The sequence below is a fragment of the Barbus barbus genome (assembly GCF_936440315.1).
Source record: "Barbus barbus genome assembly, chromosome: 27".
Taxonomy (NCBI): Eukaryota; Metazoa; Chordata; class Actinopteri; order Cypriniformes; family Cyprinidae; genus Barbus; species Barbus barbus.
The window spans coordinates 18,544,222-18,569,267 of NC_136755.1; the positions used below are offsets into that span (position 1 = coordinate 18,544,222).

The following is a 25,046-nucleotide window of genomic DNA, read 5'->3' on the forward strand; positions in this document are numbered from 1 at the left end:
TTTTTATTTTTTTAATATGCGTATATATACAATGTGTCTACATACACTCACCGGCCACTTTATTAGGTACACCTGTTCAATTGCTTGGTAACACAAATTGCTAATCAGCCAATCACATGGAAGCAACTTGATGCATTTAGACATCTAGATGTGGTGAAGACGACTTGCTGAAGTTCAAACTGAGCAAGTCACGCACGCACAACCATCTCTAGGGTTTACAGAGAATGGTCTAAAAAAGATAAAATATCCAGTGATCGGCAGTTGTGTGGACGAAAATGCCTTGTTGATGTCAGAGGTCAGAGGAGATTGGGCAAACTGGTTATGATAGAAAGACAACAGTAACTCAAATAACCACTCGTTACAAGCAGGGTATGCAGAATACCATCTCTGAACGCACAACACGTCGAACCCTGAAGCAGATGGGCTACAGCAGCAGAAGACCACACCGGGTGCCGCTCCTCTCAGCTAAGAACAGGAAACGGAGGCTACACCAAAATTGGACAATAGAAGATTGTAAAAACGTTGACTGGTCTGACGAGTCTCGATTTCTGCTGTAACATTCAGATGGTAGGGTCAGAATTTGGCGTAAAGAACATGAAAGCAAGGATCCATCCTGCCTTTTCTCAACGGTTCAGGCTGCTGGTGGTGGTGTAATGGTGTGGGGGATATTTTCTTGGCACACTTTGGGCCCCTTAGTACCAATTGAGCATCGTTTAATTAAACGCCACAGCCTACCTGAGTAATGTTGCTGACCATGTCCTTCCCTCTATGACTACAGTGTACCCATCTTCTGATGGCTACTTCCAGCAGGATAATGCACCATGTCACAAAGCTCAAATCATCTCAGACTGGTTTCTTGAACATGACAATGAGTTCACTTTACTCAAATGGCCTCCACAGTCACCAGATCTCAATCCAATAGAGCACCTTTGGGATGAGGTGGAACGGAAGATTCGCATCATGGATGTGCAGCCGATAAATCTGCAGCAACTGATTGATGCTATCATGTCAATATGGGGGGGAAGTCGTGGCCTAATGGTTAGAGAGTCGGACTCGTAATCAAAGGTTGCGGGTTCCAGTCTCGGGCCGGCAGGGATTGTAGGTGGGGGGGAGTGAATGTCCAGCGCTCTCTCCACCCTCAATACCACGACTGAGGTGCCCTTGAGCAAGACACCGAACCCCCAACTGCTCCCCGGGCGCCGCAGCATAAATGGATGCCCACTGCTCCGAGTGTGTGTTCACGGTGTGTGTGTGTTCACTGCTGTGTGTGTGTGCACGTTGGATGGGTTAAATGCAGAGCACGAATTCCGAGTATGGGTCACCATACTTGGCCGTATGTCACTTCACATCACATCACATCACAATATGAACCAAAATCTCTGAGGAATGTTTCCAACACCTTGTTGAATCTATGCCACGAAGAATTAAGGCAGTTCTGAAGGCAAAAGTGGGTCCAACTCGGTACTAGCAAGGTGTACCTAATAAAGTGGCCAGTCAGTGTGTATATATCCTTCTCTCTACCAAATCTAAGTTCACCCACACTCCAGATCAGTAGGTGGCGGTAATGCACCTTTAAGTTGGTTTGCCAAAAAGCATCAGAAGAAGAAACCGCTAGGCTGCATGCCCTAAACTGCTGTCTGTGTGGTCATCGCTTAAGATTTGTAACAGCCTCACACATGTGCGGTGAGACTGCGCATGCTCACTGTGCGCTCTGTGGTAAACCAGGTAATGTATTGCTAGCTTGGAGTTATCAGCTTTAATATCCTCGACCTTCGGGTGCCTGGTATAGGCAAAGAGCCTATTCTACCCAATTCCTAATTGTAGTTGAAAATGTCCGTGTTCTCGGAGCCTGCTTTGGAGAAGAAATTATCAGAACTGAGTAACTCCCAGCAGAGCGTGCAGACCCTTTCACTGTGGCTCATCCACCACAGAAAACACTCCAAAACCATCGTCAAAGTCTGGTATAACGAGCTGAAGAAAGGTAAGGAGATGTACCTAGAATAGCTTTACAATGCGAGGTTATGTTTTGTCGCTTTGAAATTCAATTAAACAGCACATGTACCAAACAAGCTAATCATATGTTCCCTTATAAGTTAGCATCTTAACTCCTCTAGCAGTTACATGTTTTGATTCCTTTAGCTTACTTATTCTGCAGCTTACTTTGCAGGTTATTATTGAGACGAATCCTCAATTAATATTTTTCTTTATTATCCTTTATTTTCTTTATTAATAAACCATACCAGTCTGTATGAAAATGTCAGATATTGAGACGCTCCGCATCATGTGTTTGGTCAACTCGCCTTAAAGTTTCACTCCTGCATATGTGATTTTCGTGAATCCCAGAAGAGATATTCAATATGATATCTACATTAGATATGTTATGATCAATTTTCCACAGTTGTTGATGCTCCCACTGAGCCTGGCAGCCATTTTGAAGCATATATACTCCAACTGTTTCCATACTAGATTCAGTTTTAGGCCATATTTTGGGGGGTTTAGGCCATAACCCAAAGTATTATTTTTAATTTTTTTTATTTTTTTGCAGTAAAAATGGCAAGACACCATGATTATTCATGTACCCAGACCCCTTTACTTTCCTGTCTGACACATGTTCTGTGTTGGGATGAGATCAGACCTGTCGGATCTAACATGGGGTGTGCTTTAAAAAAAATGTAGTTGATCCCAAAGTCTAGTTTAGGATCAGCTAGATCCCCCTCTTTGGATGGCAAGTACTGTTTTTTTTTTTTTTTTTTTTTTTTTTTTTTTTTTTTTTTTTTCTCTCCTCCAAACACACACTTGCTTTGTTTGAACACCCAAGTTTGATGGCTAAAATATCCTTTAGTTCCATAACTACAGATTTTCACAATACTATTGCTAGTAGTGATGCACTGAAATATTAAGCTAAAAAAGTTTTGTAGATTTGGGTGGCCAAAATCTTTGAACCGCAATAGTGATGTTTAATTGGCGCTTCTCTGAGGCGTTTCACATGTGCTACGATCCATTTCATGCATACATGGATAATATGGACAATTTAATGTGACATAAAATGATGCTAGATTAGCCATATGTAAAATTTGTTTGGCCCGCAGCTGAACTTACTGGTTTGGTACTGGTTTAATTTATCACTTAACACAACACCCTAAACGGTGCACCTGAGTAACCCAATTGCCTACATTTAAGCTTTTTTTCTCAGAGTTTTTTTTTTTTGTTAAATTAATTTCTATGCATCAGTATTTACCAGTTAGAATGCAATATCACAGTGCCTTTAGATTTCATTGCTTGATCATTTCCTATTCAAATATTATTTTGCCACCGCTTTTTGCATCTATTTGTGTATATAGAGATACTTAACAGAAGTTGCATAGGAACAATTTAAGACTGTCTGTTGCTAGTATTATGACGGGTCTGCACAGTCCTCTTTTATCTTCTCACAGACATGATAAACATTCACTTAGTCAGATCCTGCATAACCGCTGGTGCCTCTGAAGAATTATTATAATGTTGCACCTTTGTGATAATGACACAATGAGCTGTAAGAGTCTAGATTCTTTGATCAGCTCTCTTGTATTTATCTCCAACAGAGTGCATGCGAACATCACGTTAAAGTGTACAATAAACTTATTGACCTTAGGCTCAATTTAGTTTATATTATAGGCTCAATCTAGGTTATATTATAGGCTCAATCTAGTTTATATTACAATGATTCATTTTGTGTTTGGAAAACTGGTCTCTAGTAATTGTCATGTGTTTGACTTGTTGCACAGTGATGACATGGCAAGTACTTAACACTGCAGTTTAGTTGACCTCAGTTTGCCTCAGAGTAGATGCAATACTTGATTGACGTAATAAATGCAATTTATAAAGCCGCTGTGTAGTTGAAGTGATTTTAATCTGCTCTTTAGAGATGGCGCCATCTTTCTATATGAAATTATAGAAACAACAAATGTTGTTAATTTCTTAACAAATGTTGAGTCATTTTTATTTAGACCTAGTTAGTGTTTAGGACAACAATGATGGTTTTGGATTACTGTGTGGGATAGCAGCGCTAAGATTAATTCAAAGGATTTCATGCCGTCTCCGAGTGATTACCATGCATTCTTGGTTTTATGATTTAACCTAGTTGCTTGGGAATGAGCTCCCTTTAGGCTAATGGGATAATATTACAGCTTCAGAATAACATCAAGTGCAGACCCCAGTGTTGTGCTTTTTGAATTGGGTTTGTTTTCATGAGTATTCATCATTTTAAAGGTATTACATGGCCTTCATTTCTGAATACTGTGTATTTGCTTGCAGGTGGGATTGGATAATGGGTGCATTGCTTGAGTGTTGGTAATAAATAAACAGAGCTATCTTTAGATCATCTCTCCTGAGATCTCATTGTGTGGATAGTGAAGGTGTAGTTTCCATAGCAGGTTTTTGTGTTCAGGAGGAATCCATAAGCACTTCTTGCCTGAGAAGAACCTACATGCCGAGCATGGTTGACCTGTATTCACACACTAACAATAGTATTTTTGTTGCTTGGTACATATTTTAACTGCTATTCAGTTGCTTCAAATACATTTTCCTTTCAACATTCAAAACCAATAGTTGAAATGGTTTGATTAAGCAACACATGCCCTTTTCTTTTAGATCACAAATATTTAAAGAATAAGAAATGTTTTTCTTTCTCTCTGTGCAGCCCAGGTGTCCCGTAAGTTGACTTTCCTGTATCTTGCAAATGATGTCATACAGAATAGCAAGAGGAAAGGACCAGAGTTCACACAAGATTTTTCCCCTGTCATTGTTGATGCTTTCAAACATGTCTCCAGGTGAATTAGACCCGTATATTTGGGCTGTTTAGCTATTATGTAAATTGTAATTGTTATACTAAATAAGAAAATATATTGTGAATGAATGAATGATGCATTTATATAGCGCTTTGTGTATTGCTGTCCACCCAAAGCGCTTTACAATCATGTGGGTGGGGGGGGGACTCTTCAACCACCACATATTGTATTATGGATTGTATTTTTTTTTTTTTTATGGTAAAATGTACTTCATTCTGTTATTGAATAAATAAACACCTATAGTACAGTATTTTATTTTAACCTTTAAGTGAGTTCCATATATTAAATGCTTTAAATGTTTCTTAGGCAAGTATAATTGGGTCTTACCTTGAACCCAAGCATTGGCATCTTGTATTTTTGTTGCTATGATTTGTTCCTGTCCTAAAATTATATTTATCATGTTTTTATCTATCCTGTCCAGTGACGGAGACGAGAGCTGTAAGAAACAGTTAGGTAGAGTTCTGTCCATCTGGCAGGAAAGAGTTGTCTATGAGAATGACATACTGAACAAACTCTCTGATGTCCTGCGTAAGTAAACCACCACAAGGTCACACTGTTTTCAAAGGTAATTGCGAATCCAGTGTAGTCACTCAGAGACTCAGTAGTTTGTTTTTATAAGTGTCATGTGAAGTCTTTAAGAGTGAGAATGCTTTTGTTAAAGTATGACATGTAGAATGTCTCATGATTTACAGAGGTAGAAAAGGCCAAGAAAAGGCCTTATGAGGAGATTAAGGTGAACGATGATGACTTTGCCTCCCAAAGCTCCCCTGCTGAACCTCCACAGGTATAAAGAACGGCCTTATGTAATGCCTATTTTCTTATAAACTGACCTCATGTCAGTTTAGTCTTCCATGTTATGACTTTTTGTATGTCTCAGACTGCAGATCTGATCCGAGCACTACAGGAGCTTGAGAATGCAGCCTCCAGCGATGCAGCTCTCCGCCAGAGGATCTCTTCACTACCCCCAGAGGTGCAGGACACCTCTTTATTGCAAAAAGTTACAGGTGAGAACACCCATGCAACCCTTCTTGTTAGGACTAAGTAAACGCAGCAGAAACACAATTCAATAATTTTATTTTAATTGATAATTTGTGGTGTCAGCACATCTAGAGCACAGATTATCACTCAATTGGAACAGAACACTGGGGTCCCCAGATTTTCAAAACTTTAATCATCTCTAACTTCACAAACTGTCTTAGCAAACGCAACATTCATAGCATGAAATGTGACGTAACCGCAAAATGTGTCTGTCTGCATGTGTACATTACAAAACTTTTATCGCACAAGTGACCACAGTTCTCAAAGAAAACGCCTACAATTTGAGCTTAATGACGGCAACACTGCATCCTGGTTCCCTCGAGGAAAAAAAAAAAAAAAAACTCCTCATCCCTGCAGCATTATATAGAAAGCTTTAAAAAATCCTAGTTAACCATTTTGACTGTCTGTATATGTCCGATTGTGTCTTTTCAGATAAAGAGTCAGGGGAGCGTCTTTCTCGGTTGGTGGAAGAGGCCTGCATGCTTCTAGCTGATTACAGTGGGCGGCTGGCAGCAGAGATTGATGATCGGCGGCAGCTCACACGCACACTTGCCGTCTTTTTGCAGAGTCAGAGAGACGGCCTGGCCCAGAACGAGCAGAAACTAGAAGTGGGTAAACTCGCTGACTTCAGTTTCTTCCCTTTTCTTTTTATCCTCAGTTGCTGTCTCTACATGTCAGTTTCTTCCTTTTTTTTATTTTTTATAAAAACTTATGTTCGTGTGATTTATAGCTGCATGTGGTTGCTCCATATTTGGGTTTGTTTTGCCCATAGAGGGCAGTGATGCTCCTATATCAAATAATTTCAGCAAATGCAGCATATATATATATATATATATATATATATATATATATATATATATATATATATATATTACTGGTCTGGTGTATACATATAAATGTATACACTAAGTTATATGAGCATTAACTGCTTCATTTTCCAGCCTTTTGCCAACAGGTAGTGAGCAGGTTCCTGTGTTCCACCTGATGTCGCCTTTACAGAATAAATAAAAATAAAAGAAAAAAACACCAATCTCTTGAGTGTGCATCTTTTTTGCTTATGCACTGGCTTTCACAAATACATCCTTGAGTGAAATAACTTAAGAAACTGGCTGAAACTTATTCTGTAACACTTTACTAAAGTTATATGCCTTAAAATGAGTTCTACTGTAGTTAACATGACTTAAACAATGAACACCTTTTCAGCATCTATTATTCTTGGTTGATATTAAGATTGTTAGTTCAAAATGTATTAACTAATGAACAATAGCCTGTTTACAAAATGATTAACAAATACTTGTAAAAGATTGTTCATTGTTGGTTTATAATGCCAAATGCGCAGAATTTGTATTTAAATTAAATCTTTTAAACGGTTCATTATAAGCATGGCATTTATAAGTATTTATATATTGGTTTTAATTTAAGTTTTCATTTGAACCCCTTAAAGCCTGATTTCAAACTTCAAACTCTTAAGGATTAAACAATTGTTATAGTTATCACATCAGTGTAGTCCATATTTCATTCATTCAAATATTTGCCATGTAAAGTTTAATTTACATGGTAGTAGAACAAACATTAACCATATACAAAGGTACAAACATTGACAATGATCATCTACCTGACAATGTTTATTGAAAAATATTCTGGTGTAAATGTTTATTAAATTTAAATCACGATTTAAAACTTTATTTCTGAGATGCTTTTCTGATTCTTTACAAAGTAAAACTTCTAGTGTTTAATTAGACTTATAGGCATGTTAAATAGATTTAAAACTTTGATGTGCTTTATTTTACATGCTGGAACAGAGTAACGTTCCTAAACTTTGTAACTGATGTCAATTAAACACAAATAGTTTATCAGTTGTTAGGAAACACAAATGTCAAGAACTTAAGCCTTTGATACAATCACGTCTCACTGGAATCAATACACAATGTAGTTTAAAATGCTTCATATAACAGCAGATTACATTGTTTCAATGTGTCTGTACTCATTGTAAACCGTAACCGCTGCTATGTGTTTATGAATGAGATACTGAGAACTGTAACAAAGTGATGTAATAACAGTTTGCGTATTTGAACTAAAAAGTTCATTAGATTTGGTAAATTCCAAAAAGAGTTAGACTTGTTGCGGTTCTTATCTTTAAAATATTCGCAAAAAGCGAATGCTTTCTGTAGCAGTGCAAAACAATGGAAACCGTTTTTCAAAGTTGTAAATAAAACAAAGAATATTAGAGTACATTTACAAAACAAAACTATTTTAGTTATTTTAACCTAAAAATGTAAATGTTTAATTCTATATATTTTTTTCATTGTACATATTTATTTTAGTAATATACTTCGTTATATTTTTTCACTAACAAGTTTGTTTGCATGTTTTTATTTTAGGAATATAAGCGCAAACTGGCCCGGGTGTCCCAGGTACGGAAGGAGCTGCGGTCTCGTCTTAGCAGTCTCCCAGACTTCTCTCGGCTCCCTAATGTTACCGGTGGCCATGTCCGCCTTCCCTCCTCCGGTGATCTTTACAGCCCCTCTGATTGAGCTGGACTCTCACCCGCTCTCCTGCTCCTCTCGCTGTCAGTCTTTCTTGCTTCATTTTCTAACAGTTGACTCTACCTGGCCACTGTACTAGTGGATGTGTCCAATATGCAGTCCATGGCTGCCTGAGTGTTTCAATGATGAGCACAATCACTTGAATTCATCGTCCTCCTTTGTAATGAAGAAGTATTGTTCAAGTAGAGTGACAATACATCATCTTTTTCTTGGACAGGTCCTAGCTGGGATTTCTAAATTGCCTAAAATGTCTGGGTTTTGGATTTCGTTTGCTGTTGACTTGCTGTCATTGTGCTGGCATTGCACATAATTGACCAGTTGTAACGTGCAAGAAGGTGGAATCGACAGAGAACTGTCAAAGCAATGCAAATAAACGTGTGTATATATAATGTATGAGGACTATAAAGAGCACGTTAATAGGAAAACAAAGCCAAAATGTGGACATTAAGGTCATTTAGACATCCGAGCCTGGACATATTTGAGGAAAAAGAGGACATCTGATCACCCAAGTTCAAGTGCATTGGAATCATTGCAGACATTTAAATGTCAGTAGTTGTTCTTGAATAAGAACAACTACTTTTTTAGATTTTTCCTTTTTTTATTGCTTTGTTTTGGAAGCTTCCACCGAAAGTTAAAACAGACCTCCTACTCAACAAATAAACATCTGCAAAGATAAATTACTTTACAAATAGACATTATATGGTGGTTTGGTTTGATAATACCCATCTGTTCTTCAGTCTGTAGGTTTCTCTCCAGCTCCTCTTTTACACATTTCATACTTAAGATCTCCAGATTTGTGGTGATGTTATTTTTGCAGTGAATATTCATTTCAGTGCAGTATCTTATAATCAGCTGCAGTATTTTAGTGCGGCAGTCATATCAACGAACCGTTTTTGCAAACTGAAGGTTACATGTCAAGTCACCTTTATTTCCTTTTGGGTTTGTGCTTACCAGCATACATTGCTCCAATAGTAGAGTATACCTTATAATATCCAGATTTTAATCTCTTTAGGTTTATTTCATTGTAATTTTGAAATTATGACCGAGACGTGAAACACAATTTCACATGCCTCAAAAGGTCAATGGTCGTTTGCACCATTGATCAAACAAATTCAAATATGTTAGCTGTCATCTTATCCCCTTTTCATCTAGAGACAGTGCTTTGGTAAAAACTACATTTTTCATTGTCCATATGGGTTTGTTGGTTGAAGCATTAGCGTCTATGTGCGTTTTACTGTATGGTCTCTCTCTCATGGGTCATCTGTGATGAAAAGAGTCACTACTAGTTATAACCGTTTCCTTTGTACGATCCGAAGGGGCTGTTCATTGTCTGTGAAACCACAACTTTTAACTTATTTAGTTACAAGTGTACATTTTAACATCAGCCTTTGTAAGTAATGTGTTGGTCTGAGCCAAATAAAGCTGAAGGCAAAGAATAAAAGTCTGTTTACTTATGATTGTGAAGAAAGTGAAAATAGCATTTATGTTTGCCCAAACTATACTTTTGTTTACAGATTTTAATCCATGTTCTCACTGTGTTTGTTAAATGTCTGATGTTGTATTTGGAATAATTGGAACCACATTTGAAAATAGATTATATAATATTTTATTATATTTTTTCATGTGTCAACACTGTAGCAAAGTGTCATTTCTTCAATGTAAAGTGAGTGTACAGCTTGTATAACAGTGTAAATTTGCTGTCCCCTCAAAATAACTGAAGCTGGTGGATGTTTGAGTCTCTACAATATCTATCTATCCATCTATCTATCTACATACACACTCACCAGTTTCTGACAGTTTGTGCAGAAATTCTTTGGTTAACCAATCGTTGCAGCAGCTGTCCGGGTGGCTGGTCTCAGACGATCTTGGAGGTGAAGATGCTGGATGTGGAGGTCCTGGGCTGGTGTGGTCTACAGTTGTGAGGCCGGTTGGATGTACTGCCAAATTCTCTGAAACGCCTTTGGAGACGGCTTATGTTAGAGAAATGAACATTAAATTCACGGGCAACAGCTCTGGTGGACATTCCTGCAGTCAGCATGCCAATTGCATGCTCCCTCAAAACTTGAGACATCTGTGGCATTGTGCTGTGTGATAAAACTGCACATTTTAGAGTGGCCTTTTATTGTGGCCAGCCTAAGGCACACCTGTGCAATAATCATGGTGTCTAATCAGCATCTTGATATGCCACACCTGTGAGATGGATGTATTATCTCAGCAAAGGAGAAGTGCTCACTAACACAGATTTAGACAGATTTGTGAACAATATTTGAGAGAAATAGGCCTTTTGTGTACATAGAAAAAGTCTTAGATCTTTGAGTTCAGCTCATGAAAAATGGGGGCAAAAACAAAAGTGTTGCGTTTATACTTTTGTTCAGTGTAGTTTTGATGAGTTACTTATTATTCTTAAATATAGAATAATAATGAATAAGTAGGTCTGTCTTTGACTTTTGACTGGTAAATTAATTGAAGGAAAATCTTAAATATAAGTATCTACAAATAAATAGCTGTTTTATTGGCCACTAGGGATTCTATGGAAGGTTGTTTAATTTTTCATGTCCTCTGAATTTCATATTCTCCTTAAAACATTTATTGGAACATGGAGCTCCTCAGCCTCAGTGTTTCTCCTCCACAGGTACGCCAGCTGGTGTGAACTATAATGAGATGAGGGAACGAATGCTCAGAGTAAAAGGTGTCAAAGCTGTGCACAACCTTCACATCTGGGCCCTGACAATGAACCAGGCTTTGCTTTCCGCTCATGTGGCTATAGGTAACTTTTAACTCCATATGGAATCTTTGTGGCATTCATTAGCATATAGCCTATAGCAAAAACTTATTTCTGAAATATTCACCCTAGGTATGCATTTATAACCATCTGTTCATTTTTAATTCCTCAGATGATACCGTAGAGCCACAAATGGTGTTGAGAGAAATGACCCAGGCCTGTTTCATAGCATACAGTTTCCATTCGGTAACCATTCAACTGGAGCATCAGGCAGACCAGAGGGCTGACTGCAGCCTCTGTCAAGACCCCACAAAGTGAAACACACAGAGACTTTACATTAAAGATCGGCCCTGGTCCAAAGGGATGAAAAGTCTGCCATTTACTCACCTGTATGTTGTTCCAAACCAGCATTGCTTTTCTTCTGTTTTTTGTCTGTTCATGAAAGTTGTTTGGATTCCATTGTTCTCATTTTGTGTTCTGTAAAAGAAAGTAAGTCATATAGATTTGGAATGTTGTGAAGGTGAGTTTAAATACATTCTCTTTTTTTTTTTTGGTTGGTTGGACTAACCCTTTAAGAAGAATTTGTTGTGATAAATCTGTCAGGAAAGTGACTTGTTGATATGTGCCAAATCTAATTCACAGAGCCAGGCAAGAAGGTACTTTAGCAATGAAAATCATTTTGAATATGCATACAATAACATTATTGGTTCTGTCATTTTCCATTTGTTCTTTCATGTGTTTATTTTTCGTCGTCTGCAAACAAGACGACTGTGATGGTGTATTGTACTTTACTTTTTGAACTATCCCTTATTTAAATGGATAACTACTACTAATCAACAGTACGCCCATCTTATTGTTGATCTTAGGTTGTGTTTGTTTACTTTTGTTCTTATTTCTGTAATGCTGAGAGCACTTTTTATTTCTTTGATCACTACAGGACTGATCAAGTATTTTGTCCCATTTCCTATGTTACGTTTTCATTCCTGAAGCAAAGACTGAAAATTCATATCACGGTAACACTTTACAATAAGATTCCATTAGTCACAAGAGTTACTAACAATAAGCAGTACAGTTAAGTGTTTATTAATATTTGTTAACATTAGTTAATAAAAAAGCACAACTGTTCATTCATGTTAGATCAAGTCTATTAAATAGTATTAACAGATAAAACCATTAATTTGAATAATGTATTAGGAAATGTTGAAATTAACAAATGCTTTTCATTTTTAGTTCATGTTTATCAAATGAGACTTATTGTAAAGTGTAATGCATATTTGTATTCATATTCAATTAAAGATTTTCTATTCAAAAGTGAATAATAAAATTGAAAAGTATGTTTATATCTACTGTACAGTTTGGCTTATTTGGTTATTGAAGCCTTACAGAAGCATGTTTGGTCTGTTTGTATTACTCATAATTAAACTGATGAATGTAGCGTTTGAATCCAACTTTGTCTACAACAGTCAAAAAACTTTTTGGGTGATCTTTAACTTGATGGATGAGACATTTCATTTTTAATTATATAACAAACAAACAAACTTCCTTATTCTTATATCCCAGATACCTTTAATAGACCATTTACAACAAATCTAGAACAGGTTTCTACACAAATGTCTGTCTTTTAATTGTTAAATATATTATTCAAAGGAATGCCCATCAAAAGAACAGGCAGCTTAATTTGAGCCATCGCTATCTCTATTTCTGTATCTCTTTGTTCCTCCTGCTCGTCCATGGTCTAATCCTTTTATAGTCCACTGGATGAGGATAGAAAATCAAGCCAAGCTAATAATAAAAAAATATACAGAGCCCTTTTGAAGTGGGAGTCCCTGCGTGGCTTTACACACTATGAATAAGAAGAGTAAACAGCAGACTGTTGTGTGTAAGTGCATATTCTCAGCTGAGTGGAACAAGATTACTCAGGTTTACAATGAAAGACCTGCATCTCTGAAAGCCCCAGACCCTGAGTTACCTTAAATTATATGTAATCATCTTCTTTGATATTGAAAAAGGATATGTAGGATTATTAGGCATATGAATAGTTGTAAGCAAAAGAGCAGGTCTACAAAACAGACTTGAACTCAGGGGAAATCAATGTTACTGATCACAGGGAGTCTGATGTTAAAAGTTCTCATTGATTCTTTTTGTCAGTTGTTGTTTAAAATCACACATATTGATTCTGTATGAAGGTTTTTTTTTTGTTTGTTTTTTTTGTGCTGAACCAATGATCTGAGATCATTATGCAACTTTAGTATTTTAATTTCCAATAATGCACTGACAGTTTCTTTAGATGCAAACAGACACATATAGCTTCACAGTTTTATTTAATGCTAATGTTATTGCAGGACTGTAGATAGCAGATGGCCATATGTAAAATATACAATAATGTTTAGGCTATAAAATATGAGTGAACTCTAGATGGCGCCCTGCACCTTCATCTAAAAATCGTATTCGTATTTATATCACATGTAAGCTCGTAGAATAGTTATTTGTATTAAAAACAAAATTTAAGTATGATATTTGATTGAATAAACCTACTGTTTCCATCAAAAATCTTTCTTTGCTAAGCAGTGAGCCACACACTTTGCATTTGTGGTAGCCTACACGGTGACTGACTTCTCGTGAAATCTCGCGATGGCTGACTCAGACGAGAACACAGCACGGGAAAAAATTACGTCTTGCCAACAACACTAACAAACTGAAAAGGTATTTAAACGCTGTTAATGTTGCATATATTTAGACGAATAACATTTTCTGTGTTTTTGTCTCATACCACGTTATGATTATGGCACGTTAGGTTAGTGTTCGTTCAGTGTCTTGCATTCCTAATACATTCAAGCTTTGATGATATTAGCTAAATGTAGAGCTAAATAATATGTTTTGTTGAATCTAAACAATGTTTATGCTGTTACGACTATGATTATGTGTTTTCACTTGCTTTTGCAGGTTATTGTTATTTAATGTTTATAGATTGATTAGATAATGCTAAAATGTGATGTATGGTTTTTATGTTTAATATGTTTTAGGTATAACATGATAATACTCTCTCTCTCTCTCTCTCTCTCTCTCTCTCTCTCTCTCGCTCTCTCTATCTATCTATCTGTCTGTCTCTCTCTTATACAAACGTGAATATATATTGTTAACAGACATGCCACAAAGTCCCACTGAATAGCCACCCAGCCATCAGTGCCCACATCCCGCTGTCCCCATGACAACCCCTCCTCTGGCCCAGTTCCCTGGGCAACAGGCTCAGGCAGCTCGGGATGTGAACACAGCCTCGCTATGTCGGATCGGACAGGAGACGGTGCAGGACATCGTCTTACGAACCATGGAGATCTTTCAGCTGCTGAGAAACATGCAGGTGTGTTCATCCCCTCAGGCATCCATCCACAGGTGAAGACTTTACCCTGCTGACTCTCATTCTCCCTGTCTTCTCACTCAGCTGCCGAATGGAGTCACCTATCATCCTAACACTCATCAGGACCGGTTGGGGAAACTGCAGGAGCACTTGCGGATGCTCTCTGTTCTTTTCCGAAAGCTCCGTCTTGTCTATGACAAATGCAATGAAAATTGTGCTGGTCTGGACCCCATCCCTCCTGAGGTGAGATTATGCTTTCTCTATCACATTCTAGTCTAGTTTTAATTAAACTGACTTGCATTTCACTTCTTTCATGATATTAAGTCATTTGGTTCTGAATATGAAATCGATCTTGAATATTTTCAGTAGTTTGATGCAATTTTAACTACTGAAATGCACAACTTTTAAGTTTAATGGCCAGTATAGTATTGGTCTTTGCCTCTTTGACCAATATCAAAATTAACATTTGTCAGTCACCAGATGCCATTAAAAATGATTATTTGCCTGTAACATTTACCTGAGTGAAATGTTTCCCATTAGAAATTGATCTTGGGTGCTGAAGTTTTTTTTTCTGTAATTCAGAGCAAATGACAATGTGTACAGTAAAAAAGAAATTAACTTGCTACACCTTTTAGGTGGGTTGAGTTTTTGTTTTGTTTTGTTTTTAAACAAGTAGGTTTAAAAATTAAGATATTTACTTTATTTAAGCAGGTGTGTTGAGTTGTTTAAGCAAGCCATTCATGCCTTCTCTTTTCTTTTACCGAAGAGAGCATTGGAATAAAGTCATTACATCTGCAGTTATTTTATTTACATTTATTTATATTTCACCCCCTTGACAACTTTTATTTTCGTTTGAAGAACCAGGTAGTAACAATATATCCCATGTAAACTTGTAGAATACAGTTATTTGTATTAAAAACAAGATTCAAGTACAGTATTTGAGTAAACTTGCTGTTTGCATCAAAAACTTGTCTTTGCTAAGCACTGAGCCACACACTTTGCATATGTGGTACAAGCTGACTTCTCGTCAAATCTTGCCAATCTTGTGAAATCTCGCACCCAACTTTTTTTTCTCTTTGAATAACAAGGATTTCCAAAAACCTGGATATATGCTGTAGCCTCATTTTAAAAGTGATTTCCAGACCTGGTCATGTAAATAAATAAAATAAGTAAACTGTATGAGCGATGAATATACTTTTTTTTTTTTTAGTAAAAAAAAATTGTATTGTGTAAAATGTAAAAATATTTTTTAAAAATCCTTGACTTTATTTCTTATCCAGTAAATCACGCACAACTGGAAAAGACATCATGGGGCCTTTGAATATTTTTTTGGACAATGGGGGGGTCTTCGAATCACAAAGGTTGATAAACACTGGTCTATATAGAATAAAACAGCTTTTTCTAGGCCACTGACTTGGTTGAAACATATCATATGTGTGTGCATCATTTTAAACACATTTCTCAAAAATATTACGAGGGCTTTATAACTTGAAAGAGTGGAGTTTGAGTGAATATTTAAGGGTGGATTCATTTGATCTTGTACTTCAGCAAATTCTGTCCATCCCTAACATATACTCGTCTGCCTGCGAATGTTTTAATTGGTGCACCTTGTGAGCGCTAGCTTTCAATTTCCTGCAGAGGAAACAACCTTGGATCACATTGTCACCTTGGATTCCTGTTAGCATTGAAGTGATTTAGTGATTGAGTCCAACTGAGATTCCCACTGACTCAGTTTGGTCACCCTAAGAGCTCATTGACGTCATGTCTGGACTTGTAAAGAGCAAGCTCTGCAAGAGCTTGCATGTTTTTCAGATCTTCTGAAGTGCTGCTGTAATGACTTCTGGAAACATCTGGAATAAAATTGAGAAAAAAGGATATTAAAGGCCAAAGAACTCATGAATCACAGGTACACATGAAACACATGAAGTGTTTCTGTGATTTACACATAATTTGGCCTTCACGAATTAAGACTCAAATGTGTATGAGAGCTAATTAAGCCCTTTAGAGTTGGATCGAATGCACAGCTGGTCTGTTGAGTCACTTAAGCCAATCATTTTCTTTTATCAGAGAGAGCGGTGGAATAAAGTCATTAGATCTGCAGTAGCTTTAACTGGAGGGTATGAACAACATCCCTGAGAGTTGGAAATTCAGGTTCTTTCTTCTCATTAACAGAAGTGCCCCTGTGCTCACAGGATATTTATTTTGGCTCGGCCTTGTCTGTTTGGATTTCAGGTGTTCTCTTTAGCTCCTGTTGCACTTTCTCTCCAAACAGGAAGTGCTATAATGGAGTCAGCGGCATTACCTCATCACCTCGCTAATTAGCTGCGGCGTTCTGTAATGAACAGCTGGCGAAGTCCCTCATGTCAGCATTTTCCAACCCAGGCAATCACCGGCTCCCAACGGTGGAATTTCCTGCACAACACAAACAAAATAGCCATGTCATTTCGTTTACCACCTCACTTTTTCCATCCACTTCAGTCCCCTCAAAGTAATCAACCCGAGTGAACCTCACTGAATCATTGTTTTCAGCCAGCTGGCAGAAAACACATCCATCTTTCAGTGTCTGGACCTTGAGTAATGTGTTGTCCACGTTATATTAACTAGTTGGCTCTTTCTTACTCCACTTGATGCCGACAGGTGGGTACTTCCTTTGAAACTCAATGTGAGTTTGGTTCAGAGATTGTTTTTGTTTTTGTTCTTTTCTAAAATTCGGCGGACCTAAAGTGCGCAAAGCTAATTAAATCAGTCCTCGAGCTACGGCTTGTGTCTTTTCTCTCTCTGCTGGGCCAGTCACCCGCCTGTGGTTTGCTGCATTTACTTCCTTGACAAACCTGCCAGGGGCTTTTCTCCCTCCCTTCTTTGCATCTCATATGATCAGATTTTTCCTTCTTGCTTTTCTGCTGGCATGTGACAGCCTAAACCCTGTAAGGTCTGTTCTGTAAACCGCAGACCCATGAAATATGAGTGATTCAGAATGTGGGACTTGATTTTTCTGTTGCTGCTGAAATTATAGATCTTTTAAGCTGTTCATTGGTTAACCTTTGCACTGCTGTTTTTGTTACAGTTTGACTAAAAAAATAATAAAAACGGAGAAAGGCAGACTTACACTACTGTTTAAAAGTTTGGGATCAGTAATATTTTGTATAACAGTGAAGATTTTACATTGTTACAAAAGATTTCTCTCTCAAATAAATGCTTTTTCTTTTACTTTCCCTTCCTTAAATAAATAATTCTGAGGAAAAAAATGTACCAGAGTTTCCAAAATTTTACGCTGCATTTATAATAATAATTAAAAGTTTCTTGAGTACCACATTTTATTTGAATCCTAACCATAATTTATAGTATTGCAGCTTTACTGTATTTTTGATCAAATAAATGCAGACTTGGTAAGCATAAGAGATTTTCGACAAACGTTTAAAACTTTTACAGATCCCAGACTTTTTTATCGGTAGTAAAGACCTTTAGATTTATAAAATATATTCAGTTGTATTGAGTAGTTAATGCATAACATGTTTTAAAATGTATACGAATAAGGGAATTTAATTGCACCTTTTGCCTTTTAGGCATCACTAGCCTTCACTGTTTAAATGGCCTTAAAATACTAATTTTCCTCAATATATTCCTAATAAGCCTCCTAATATGAGCTGCATGCATAATAAAAAAAATAGCAAAATGCTATTTAAAATAGTTTCAAAAGAAGTATAGCACATCACACCGCAGGACATGTCAACTTCTTGTCACCTATTCATGTGCCATTTACCTCTAGTTTATGTTTCATTTTAATGATATGCTGTCACATAGCTCAAAAATAGTCAGTGACACAAATAACATTAAAATCTTGACGAAAGTTTTTCCTGTCATTTCCCATTGAAAATGTTTATTGTGAAAGTATTTCTTGAACTCAAAGTTCTTGGATGTTTACAGAATAAAAGAATATAGTGTAGAAGTATCTGCGCTTTAATCTGAGCTTTATTAATAAAAATAACAACATTTAAATGCAGCTATTTTTGATGAGAGAATTATAAAGTGGTTTTATGCCCGTTATGATAAAACTAGCTGTCTATGAGTGTGTTTTTCTTTACTCGCATGGGCTGATTGCTCATCCAGAACACCAGCAGGTGTCACTGTGATGTTAAAGCGAGGAGATGATGATCCAGTGCCAGCAGAGCAGCCAGACTGCTGTCTGTTTGGCAAGGTCACAGAACGATGGAACCTCATGAAAAGAATGAGTCACATTATGGATCTCAGAAAGCATATGTGGGGAGAACTATTTACACCATTGTCCTGCAGTAAATTGAGGGAAACAAATTCGTACCAAAGGTGAATGATATTTATTTGAGGGCAGATCTGATGGTCTGCTTTTACTGTAACCTCGTCCAAGGCTGTTGAGAGGTCTCAGACAATTTGTAATTATTCAAACCACTTCATTTTAAAGCCAAAAGGCAGTGCCTTTGGAGTGATTTATTGAGGCAAAATAGCAGAGATGACTGTTATGTTACAAAATTTAAAACCTAAGATCTGGTGGTGTTGATGTCTCTGTTAAAGCTTGCGATGAAAGCCTTTTGAATTATGCAACAATCCATTACTGGGGCTTCACCAGGTTGTTTAACTTCACAATCTCATCTCTTAAGCACTTGTGTTGTTTAGACAATAGGTCATCACAGTGAGTGTTTACATAAAATTGTATTCAAACTGTGGTAGTTTTTGTCCTCGGATACTTTTTGTGATTATTTTTCAGGCTTTCAAATGCAGCTTTGGATAATGGCCCAGTTTAACCCTAGTTCAGGGCGCTCATCTTTTAAGCTGCCTAGAGATAACCCAACTATCAAAATTCTTGTTAGTTTTCACAAATACCAGCATATCTTTTTCATTCATTTTTAATCCAAGATGTTTCTTCAGGAAGGCATCAGGTTTCTCGTGGCAAGTAAATAATCAAATAAATACTTGAGTCTTGTGTGTAGTGACCCTGATTTATACAGGTGAGATTCGAAAGGTGCTTCATTCATCTACTGTCGAGCATTAAAAATAAATAGTATCATTGTTGAACCTTTGCAGCAATGACTTGTGATTTGTGGTAGCTCAGTTCTGAAGGTTGCAGGTTTAAAACTCATAAGGGGGGTACTTAACTTTAGGTTTTTCCAGAGGGACTGTCCCTGTAATAATAGGATTGTAAGACCCTTTGGATAGAAAAAATGAAAAATAAGAAAATGAATGAATGAATGCTAAAGATTTTGTTAAAAGAGATCAGGAGTTGGTGGTTTTATGTAGTTTTTAGATTTTGAAGCCCCCTAGGTAAATGAGTGCAATTCACTGTCGTAAATACACTCGTCGGCCAATTTATTAGTTATACCTTGCTAGTACCGAATTGGACCCCCCTTTTCACTTTAGAATGGTCTTAATTCTAAGCGGCATAAATCAACAAGGTGCTGGAAACATTCCTCAGAGATTTTGCTTCAACCTGCAGTATAATTCAAGACTTATCAGACCAGGCAATCTTTTTTGTTGCCTTGAATTGTAGCCTCAGTTTTCTGTTCTTAGCTGACAGGAGTGGCACCCAGAGTGGTCTTCTGCTGGTGTAGCCCGTCTACTTCAAGGTTCAATTTGTTGTGTGTTCAGAGATGCTCTGTGCAATTGTAATGAGTGGTTTGTTGAGTTACTGTTGCCTTTCTATCATCTCAAACCAGTCTGGCCATTCTCTTCTGACCTCTGGAATTTTCTCTTTTTTTGGAGCATCCCCATTAAACCTGTGAGATGTAGAGTTGTATGTAAAAAATCCCAGGAGATCAGCATTTTCTGAAATACTCAAGATGAGCCTATCTGGAACCAACATGCTTGGTTCTGATGCTCAATTTTTGGACTTCAGCTTGTCTTGGCCATATCTGTGTGCCTAAGTACATTGAGTTGCTGCCGTGTGATTGCTGAGAACGAGCAGTTGAACGGGTGTACTTAAAAACGTGGCCGATGAATGTATATCACTTTGGTAATTACAGTGTATAGCTGTACTATACATTTGTTGCTGCCATAAAGCAATCTGCACTTTTCGCTGAATTTTGTACCCACTCACCAAACTTTCATACTCCCACAACAGCTTTTTGGGGAGGAGTGTGGGAAAGAAACAGAAGGCTTTCGACTTATTAGAAGTCAGTGTACCATCAGAATGATTATGAAACTGATGTTTCAAGGTAAATACTCTAACATACAATTGCTTTAAATGCAGTTGCTTTAAAGGCTTTAAATTACCAGAGCCTGATTCTTTTTTTAAAGTGTGAAATGGGCTCTGTATTTTTCCTGGCTGCTGTTTTTGACGCCACACCTCGGGATATTTGGTAGTGAAGGGCTTGGAACGGAGTATGTTCCTGTGGTGCCATCAGTGCCAAACAAAAAGGAGTGCATAACAGTAATTGAAGTCACCATGTGGTCATTTTATTCTGTCTTTGTTTTTCAGCAACTTATCCCCTATGTAGAGGATGACAGTTCTAAACTGGATGACAGAATGGCCAATCAAATGCGTGCAGCCAGCGAAGAGAGAAGAGAAGTACTGGAAGTTAATAAGGTTAGAACCGTATTTTTTTGGACATTTTACATTTGACAGATGCTTTTATCCAAAGCAACTTACTTTGTATTTAAGGTATACATTTGTGAGGTCACGCATTCTCTGTGAATCAAACCCATTGACAAAGGAACACTCCTAAATCAAATGGTAAAATAATAAATTTTTTACTAAATTGTTGGCAGTGTATACACACTGCAACTACTCGTATAACTACATATATACATTAATACTTGTATTCAGCAGGGATGCATCAAGTTGATCACAAGTCTATTGAAAGTAAACACTTTTACATTATTACCAAACATGATTTCAAATAAACGTTGTTAAAATGTTGTAGAACTTTCTATTCATCAAAGAAACCTAAAAAAACCATATGTTTTCCACAAAAATATTAAGCCACTGTTTTGAACAATGATAATAGCTATGAAAACATGAAAACTAAATGAGCACGTGAACACTAAATCAGCATATAAGAATGATTTCTGAAGGACCATGCGGCTTTAAAGACTGGACTAATGGTTGAGTCCTGAAAATTCAGCTTTGCCATCAAAGGAATAAATTATGTTTAAAAATGTTCAAATAGGAAACAGTTATTTAAAATTTCGAATAAAATTTTACAATGTCACTGTTTTTACAGTATTTTTTATTAAATAAATGCAGCCTGAGCGATATCTTTGAAAAACATTTTCCAAAATATTTCCGACCCCAAAATGTGGTGCAATGTACAATATATATATGAACCCAAAACAGGCCACTTCACTGCCTGCAGAGATCTTATTCAGTATCTGTTTACAGTGCCCTTTAACTTGGCAAGCAATGAGATATCTGCCATATTCACTCGCATAATGAAGCCATAGTATTTGAAAACCGACCTGATGGCTCTCTCCCGAGGATTTCATAACTTTTTTGCAGTAAAAGCAAAATGATCAGATTTTTTTCTGTGCCCCTCTCTGCCATTGAGTCCGCCTTATTAAAAACTGCAGCATGCTCATGAAAGGCAGTCGGTGTGGAAATGCTCATGCGACAAGGGCCCTGGAGCTTTTCGCTGGCCAAAGAGCCAGCTGCAAATAACATGCTGAATGAGGTGAGCATGTTGGGGGAATGAAGGATGTCATACTCAGGGGAGGTCAAGGTTGCGTCAGAATGTGGAGAGCAGATGTGTTACAGCTCTCCATCATCTGCCTGTGCAGCATTTGCATGTTCAAGGATCTCTGATGTTGGCTAATAATCACATGACATGCAAGTGAACAAATAAAATATTTCATGTTTTTATAGGATTTTTTTTATCTATCTATCTATCTATCTATCTATCTATCTATCTATCTATCTATCTATCTATCTATCTATCTATCTATCTATCTATCTATCTATCTATCTATCTATCTATCTATCTATCTATCTATCTATCTATCTATCTATCTATCTATCTGTATGAAGGATGATGGAAGGACAGATGAATGCAGAGAATGGTATAGTAATGAATGGACTGATGGATGAACCGGCAGATAGACATCAGCTTGAATGAGCAAATGGACGCATGCATGAAAGTAATGAGGCCATGGATGATTGAAAATTAGCACTCAGGTCAGTTTGTTGAAACATAATAGTCTGTCTGACTCATCCCATTTGCAGGCTAGGTTACACATTTTAATAGAGTCATGCCATTGTCTTGTTGATTGAGTGCCGCCGTTTGCCATGCCAATGGAGCTCAGGCTTGATTTACTGAATCCTTCATCACTGTTGGAGCTCCAACAAGTTGGTGAAGTGGTGGAGAGATGTATAGCATGGGTATGGTAATGCCCTGCTGCTTTATGGGATGTCCCGTCACTGAATGATCACCCTGCTCTCGTTATCTGTCGATTGGGGTAATTGCTGTTTGTCCGGGCCCAGGCTGAATAATGCTCCTGCAATCTACAGTGGCCTTCATCACCAGACTGATCTGTCTTCACACATCTTGTTTGTGTTCCCCAGAGTTTTATTGTACCTTTCATTAGTGGCGTAACAGAACGATTTTGGCTTTGCTTTTCTATCGCCAAAATCTCAGAGGTGTAATCGTATTTTAATCACACAGAAATTTTGGAAACGAGCACAAGAAAAGCCATCAGTGTATACAAACTCAGGTCCGAAATATGCATCATCTGACTCAAGAGGATAATTTAATGCAAGTCTGTCATCCCTCCCCTTAGGGCCCCACAGATGTGTGAGGCCATCCAAAGGTCCACTGTAGTCGAGGCATTGGCAACTCATCTGGGCAAGCGCTTTGATTGAACACTGCTCTAACTGTTAATAAATTCCTGTCACAGCCCATTAAGAAGGCCATAGAGAGACGGCTGCTCTCATTTATTCTCCACCACTCTCCTCTTTTTTTTCTCCCCCTCTTTTGCACTCTTTCTTCCTCACTCGCCCCCCTTCTCAATGTTTTTTTTTAATACCATGTTAATTACCCCGTCTGTCCTCTTTATTTAAATGAGAAAGTGAGAAATGTGAGAGGAGAATGTTTGTAATTTCAAATAGGCCTCTCAGAAGGCAGATACCGTGAGCGTAATCAACAACGGCAGAGGCTGTGGTGGAGGTGGCGGCACGGGCGTTTTCCGTTATCTCCGGAGCAGGGCTGGGGCTGAGGGGCCGTGGTGGAGCTGTGCTCTGATAAACAAACACGCCGGAACCATAATGAGGCGGTTCAGAGGAGACAGTCCTCCCCGTACACACACACACACATGCTCGCAGGAGGCACTCAATTCTCCACATGATTAGTCAGTTCACATGTCATCCATTAGAACAGGTTTACCGGCTAGAGGCCTTTTAATTGGTGCACACAGGGTCAGGGAGGAAGGCCCAGCATGCTTAGGGCATGGAAAAAAAGGGACACGCTGAAAATAGAAAACATTTTGCAGCGCTTCATTGCGCTTCAGGTTGAGCAATTACTGTTTGTTTTCCTATTATTACTTTGTACTACTGTACGAATAATTCGTTTTTTTTCATCCGATGGTTGTGATAACATTTAAACAACAAATTAAAGCCACTCGAGATCTGGAAGGTTTCACAGTGTAATTTTGGTTTAAACCCAAACAACAAAAAAAGGAAAAGATTATAATGAATCTTCTTCAGAGACATTTCACTTACAAAGACATCCTTTACTCACCCTCATTTAGTCTTCAAGACACCATTTAATAGCTTTGTGTGAGAAACAGGCCCATATTTAAGTTATTTAGAAATTTAGAGATCCCTTTCAGTTGATCAGATTATATACATTCACCCTCCATAAATCAGTGCTCAAATATAAACTGACACTCCTCTGATTTGTCTTGTATTTGTACTTTTCTTGGCCTACTACCCATGAGGGAATGTGATTCAGTTTCAAAACGAACCCTTTTTGTCTTCTCAGCCAAATCCAGAGTTTTCCCTTTACTCCCATAAGAGCGGAGAGGCTAAAATTACATCTTTCTCACTTTAGGCTTTAAAATGGAATTACTGCTACACTTTCCCTGAAAGATTTCTATTGCTCATCTCTCTTTTATGCTGCCTGGGAAGCGCTCATTGGAGCCAGATGCAGTAAACCCCTGACAGTCTGAGAGGAGATGAAAGAGCTCGCTGTAAGAGAGGGATGCAGGGACATGCCTGATTGGGAATCACACAATCCTTTCTTTAAAGAAAGCTATCTCTTGTTTTAACAATGTCTTTAGCACCATTGTGTATTTTTGCATAAAGAAAATGAAGCATATTTTTTAGAAGCATTAGCAATTTTATGCATTGTAGCACTAGTCAGATTCCAAAGGCAATCCCCCAATTGCAAAATAATCTCATTCTAATTACAGTAATAAAAAATAATATCCTCTCTGGACTAATATAATAATAATATAGTATAAGTAATTGGGGAAAGTTGATATGCTTAATTATTATTGAAAATATCAATATAAAAAAAAAATATAGTAGTCTAAATATTAAGGGACACGCTTTATTTAATTTTGAAATTCAGCACTGGTTTATTTAAGGATTACAAACTGAT

General features: G+C 37.5%; 2 protein-coding genes across 6 annotated transcripts in view; both read left to right on the top strand.

The window, feature by feature from the left end:
• Positions 1–1,597: 1,597 nt before the first annotated feature.
• Positions 1,598–9,844, top strand: LOC306847511 (regulation of nuclear pre-mRNA domain-containing protein 1A-like). 3 transcript variants are annotated; one of them, XM_079381468.1, is made up of 7 exons: positions 1,598–1,981; positions 4,679–4,808; positions 5,248–5,354; positions 5,519–5,610; positions 5,704–5,830; positions 6,297–6,472; positions 8,246–9,844. In XM_079381468.1, exons 1-7 carry the CDS (start codon positions 1,831–1,833, stop codon positions 8,396–8,398), a joined length of 936 nt encoding a protein of 311 aa, XP_079237594.1. In that variant the 5' UTR covers positions 1,598–1,830; the 3' UTR covers positions 8,399–9,844. The 3 variants fall into 3 exon arrangements, with proteins under 3 accessions (XP_079237594.1, XP_079237596.1, XP_079237595.1); XM_079381470.1 differs by lacking the exon at positions 8,246–9,844 and adding an exon at positions 6,806–6,863; XM_079381469.1 differs by lacking the exon at positions 8,246–9,844 and adding an exon at positions 6,820–6,863.
• Positions 9,845–13,757: 3,913 nt separating this feature from the next.
• Positions 13,758–25,046, top strand: part of LOC306847516 (mediator of RNA polymerase II transcription subunit 30) — a 24,972-nt gene continuing 13,683 nt past the window's right edge. Inside the window, exons 1-4 of one of the 3 annotated variants that reach the window (XM_079381480.1) lie at positions 13,758–13,835; positions 14,276–14,490; positions 14,572–14,730; positions 20,933–21,040. In XM_079381480.1, coding sequence (XP_079237606.1) covers positions 14,338–14,490; positions 14,572–14,730; positions 20,933–21,040 — 420 coding nt within the window. In that variant the 5' untranslated portion in view covers positions 13,758–13,835; positions 14,276–14,337. The remainder of the gene's footprint in view (positions 13,836–14,275; positions 14,491–14,571; positions 14,731–20,932; positions 21,041–25,046) is intronic. The other 2 variants (XR_013782155.1, XM_079381481.1) reach the window with 2 other exon arrangements.

Bases quoted from the DNA above. Each gene is read 5' to 3' on its own strand.
- LOC306847511 (XM_079381468.1), top strand. From the start codon at position 1,831: ATGTCCGTGTTCTCGGAGCCTGCTTTGGAGAAGAAATTATCAGAACTG. The intron at 4,809-5,247 runs GTGAATTAGACC...TATCCTGTCCAG, and splicing joins GCTTTCAAACATGTCTCCAG to TGACGGAGACGAGAGCTGTA. The intron at 5,355-5,518 runs GTAAGTAAACCA...CATGATTTACAG, and splicing joins CAAACTCTCTGATGTCCTGC to AGGTAGAAAAGGCCAAGAAA.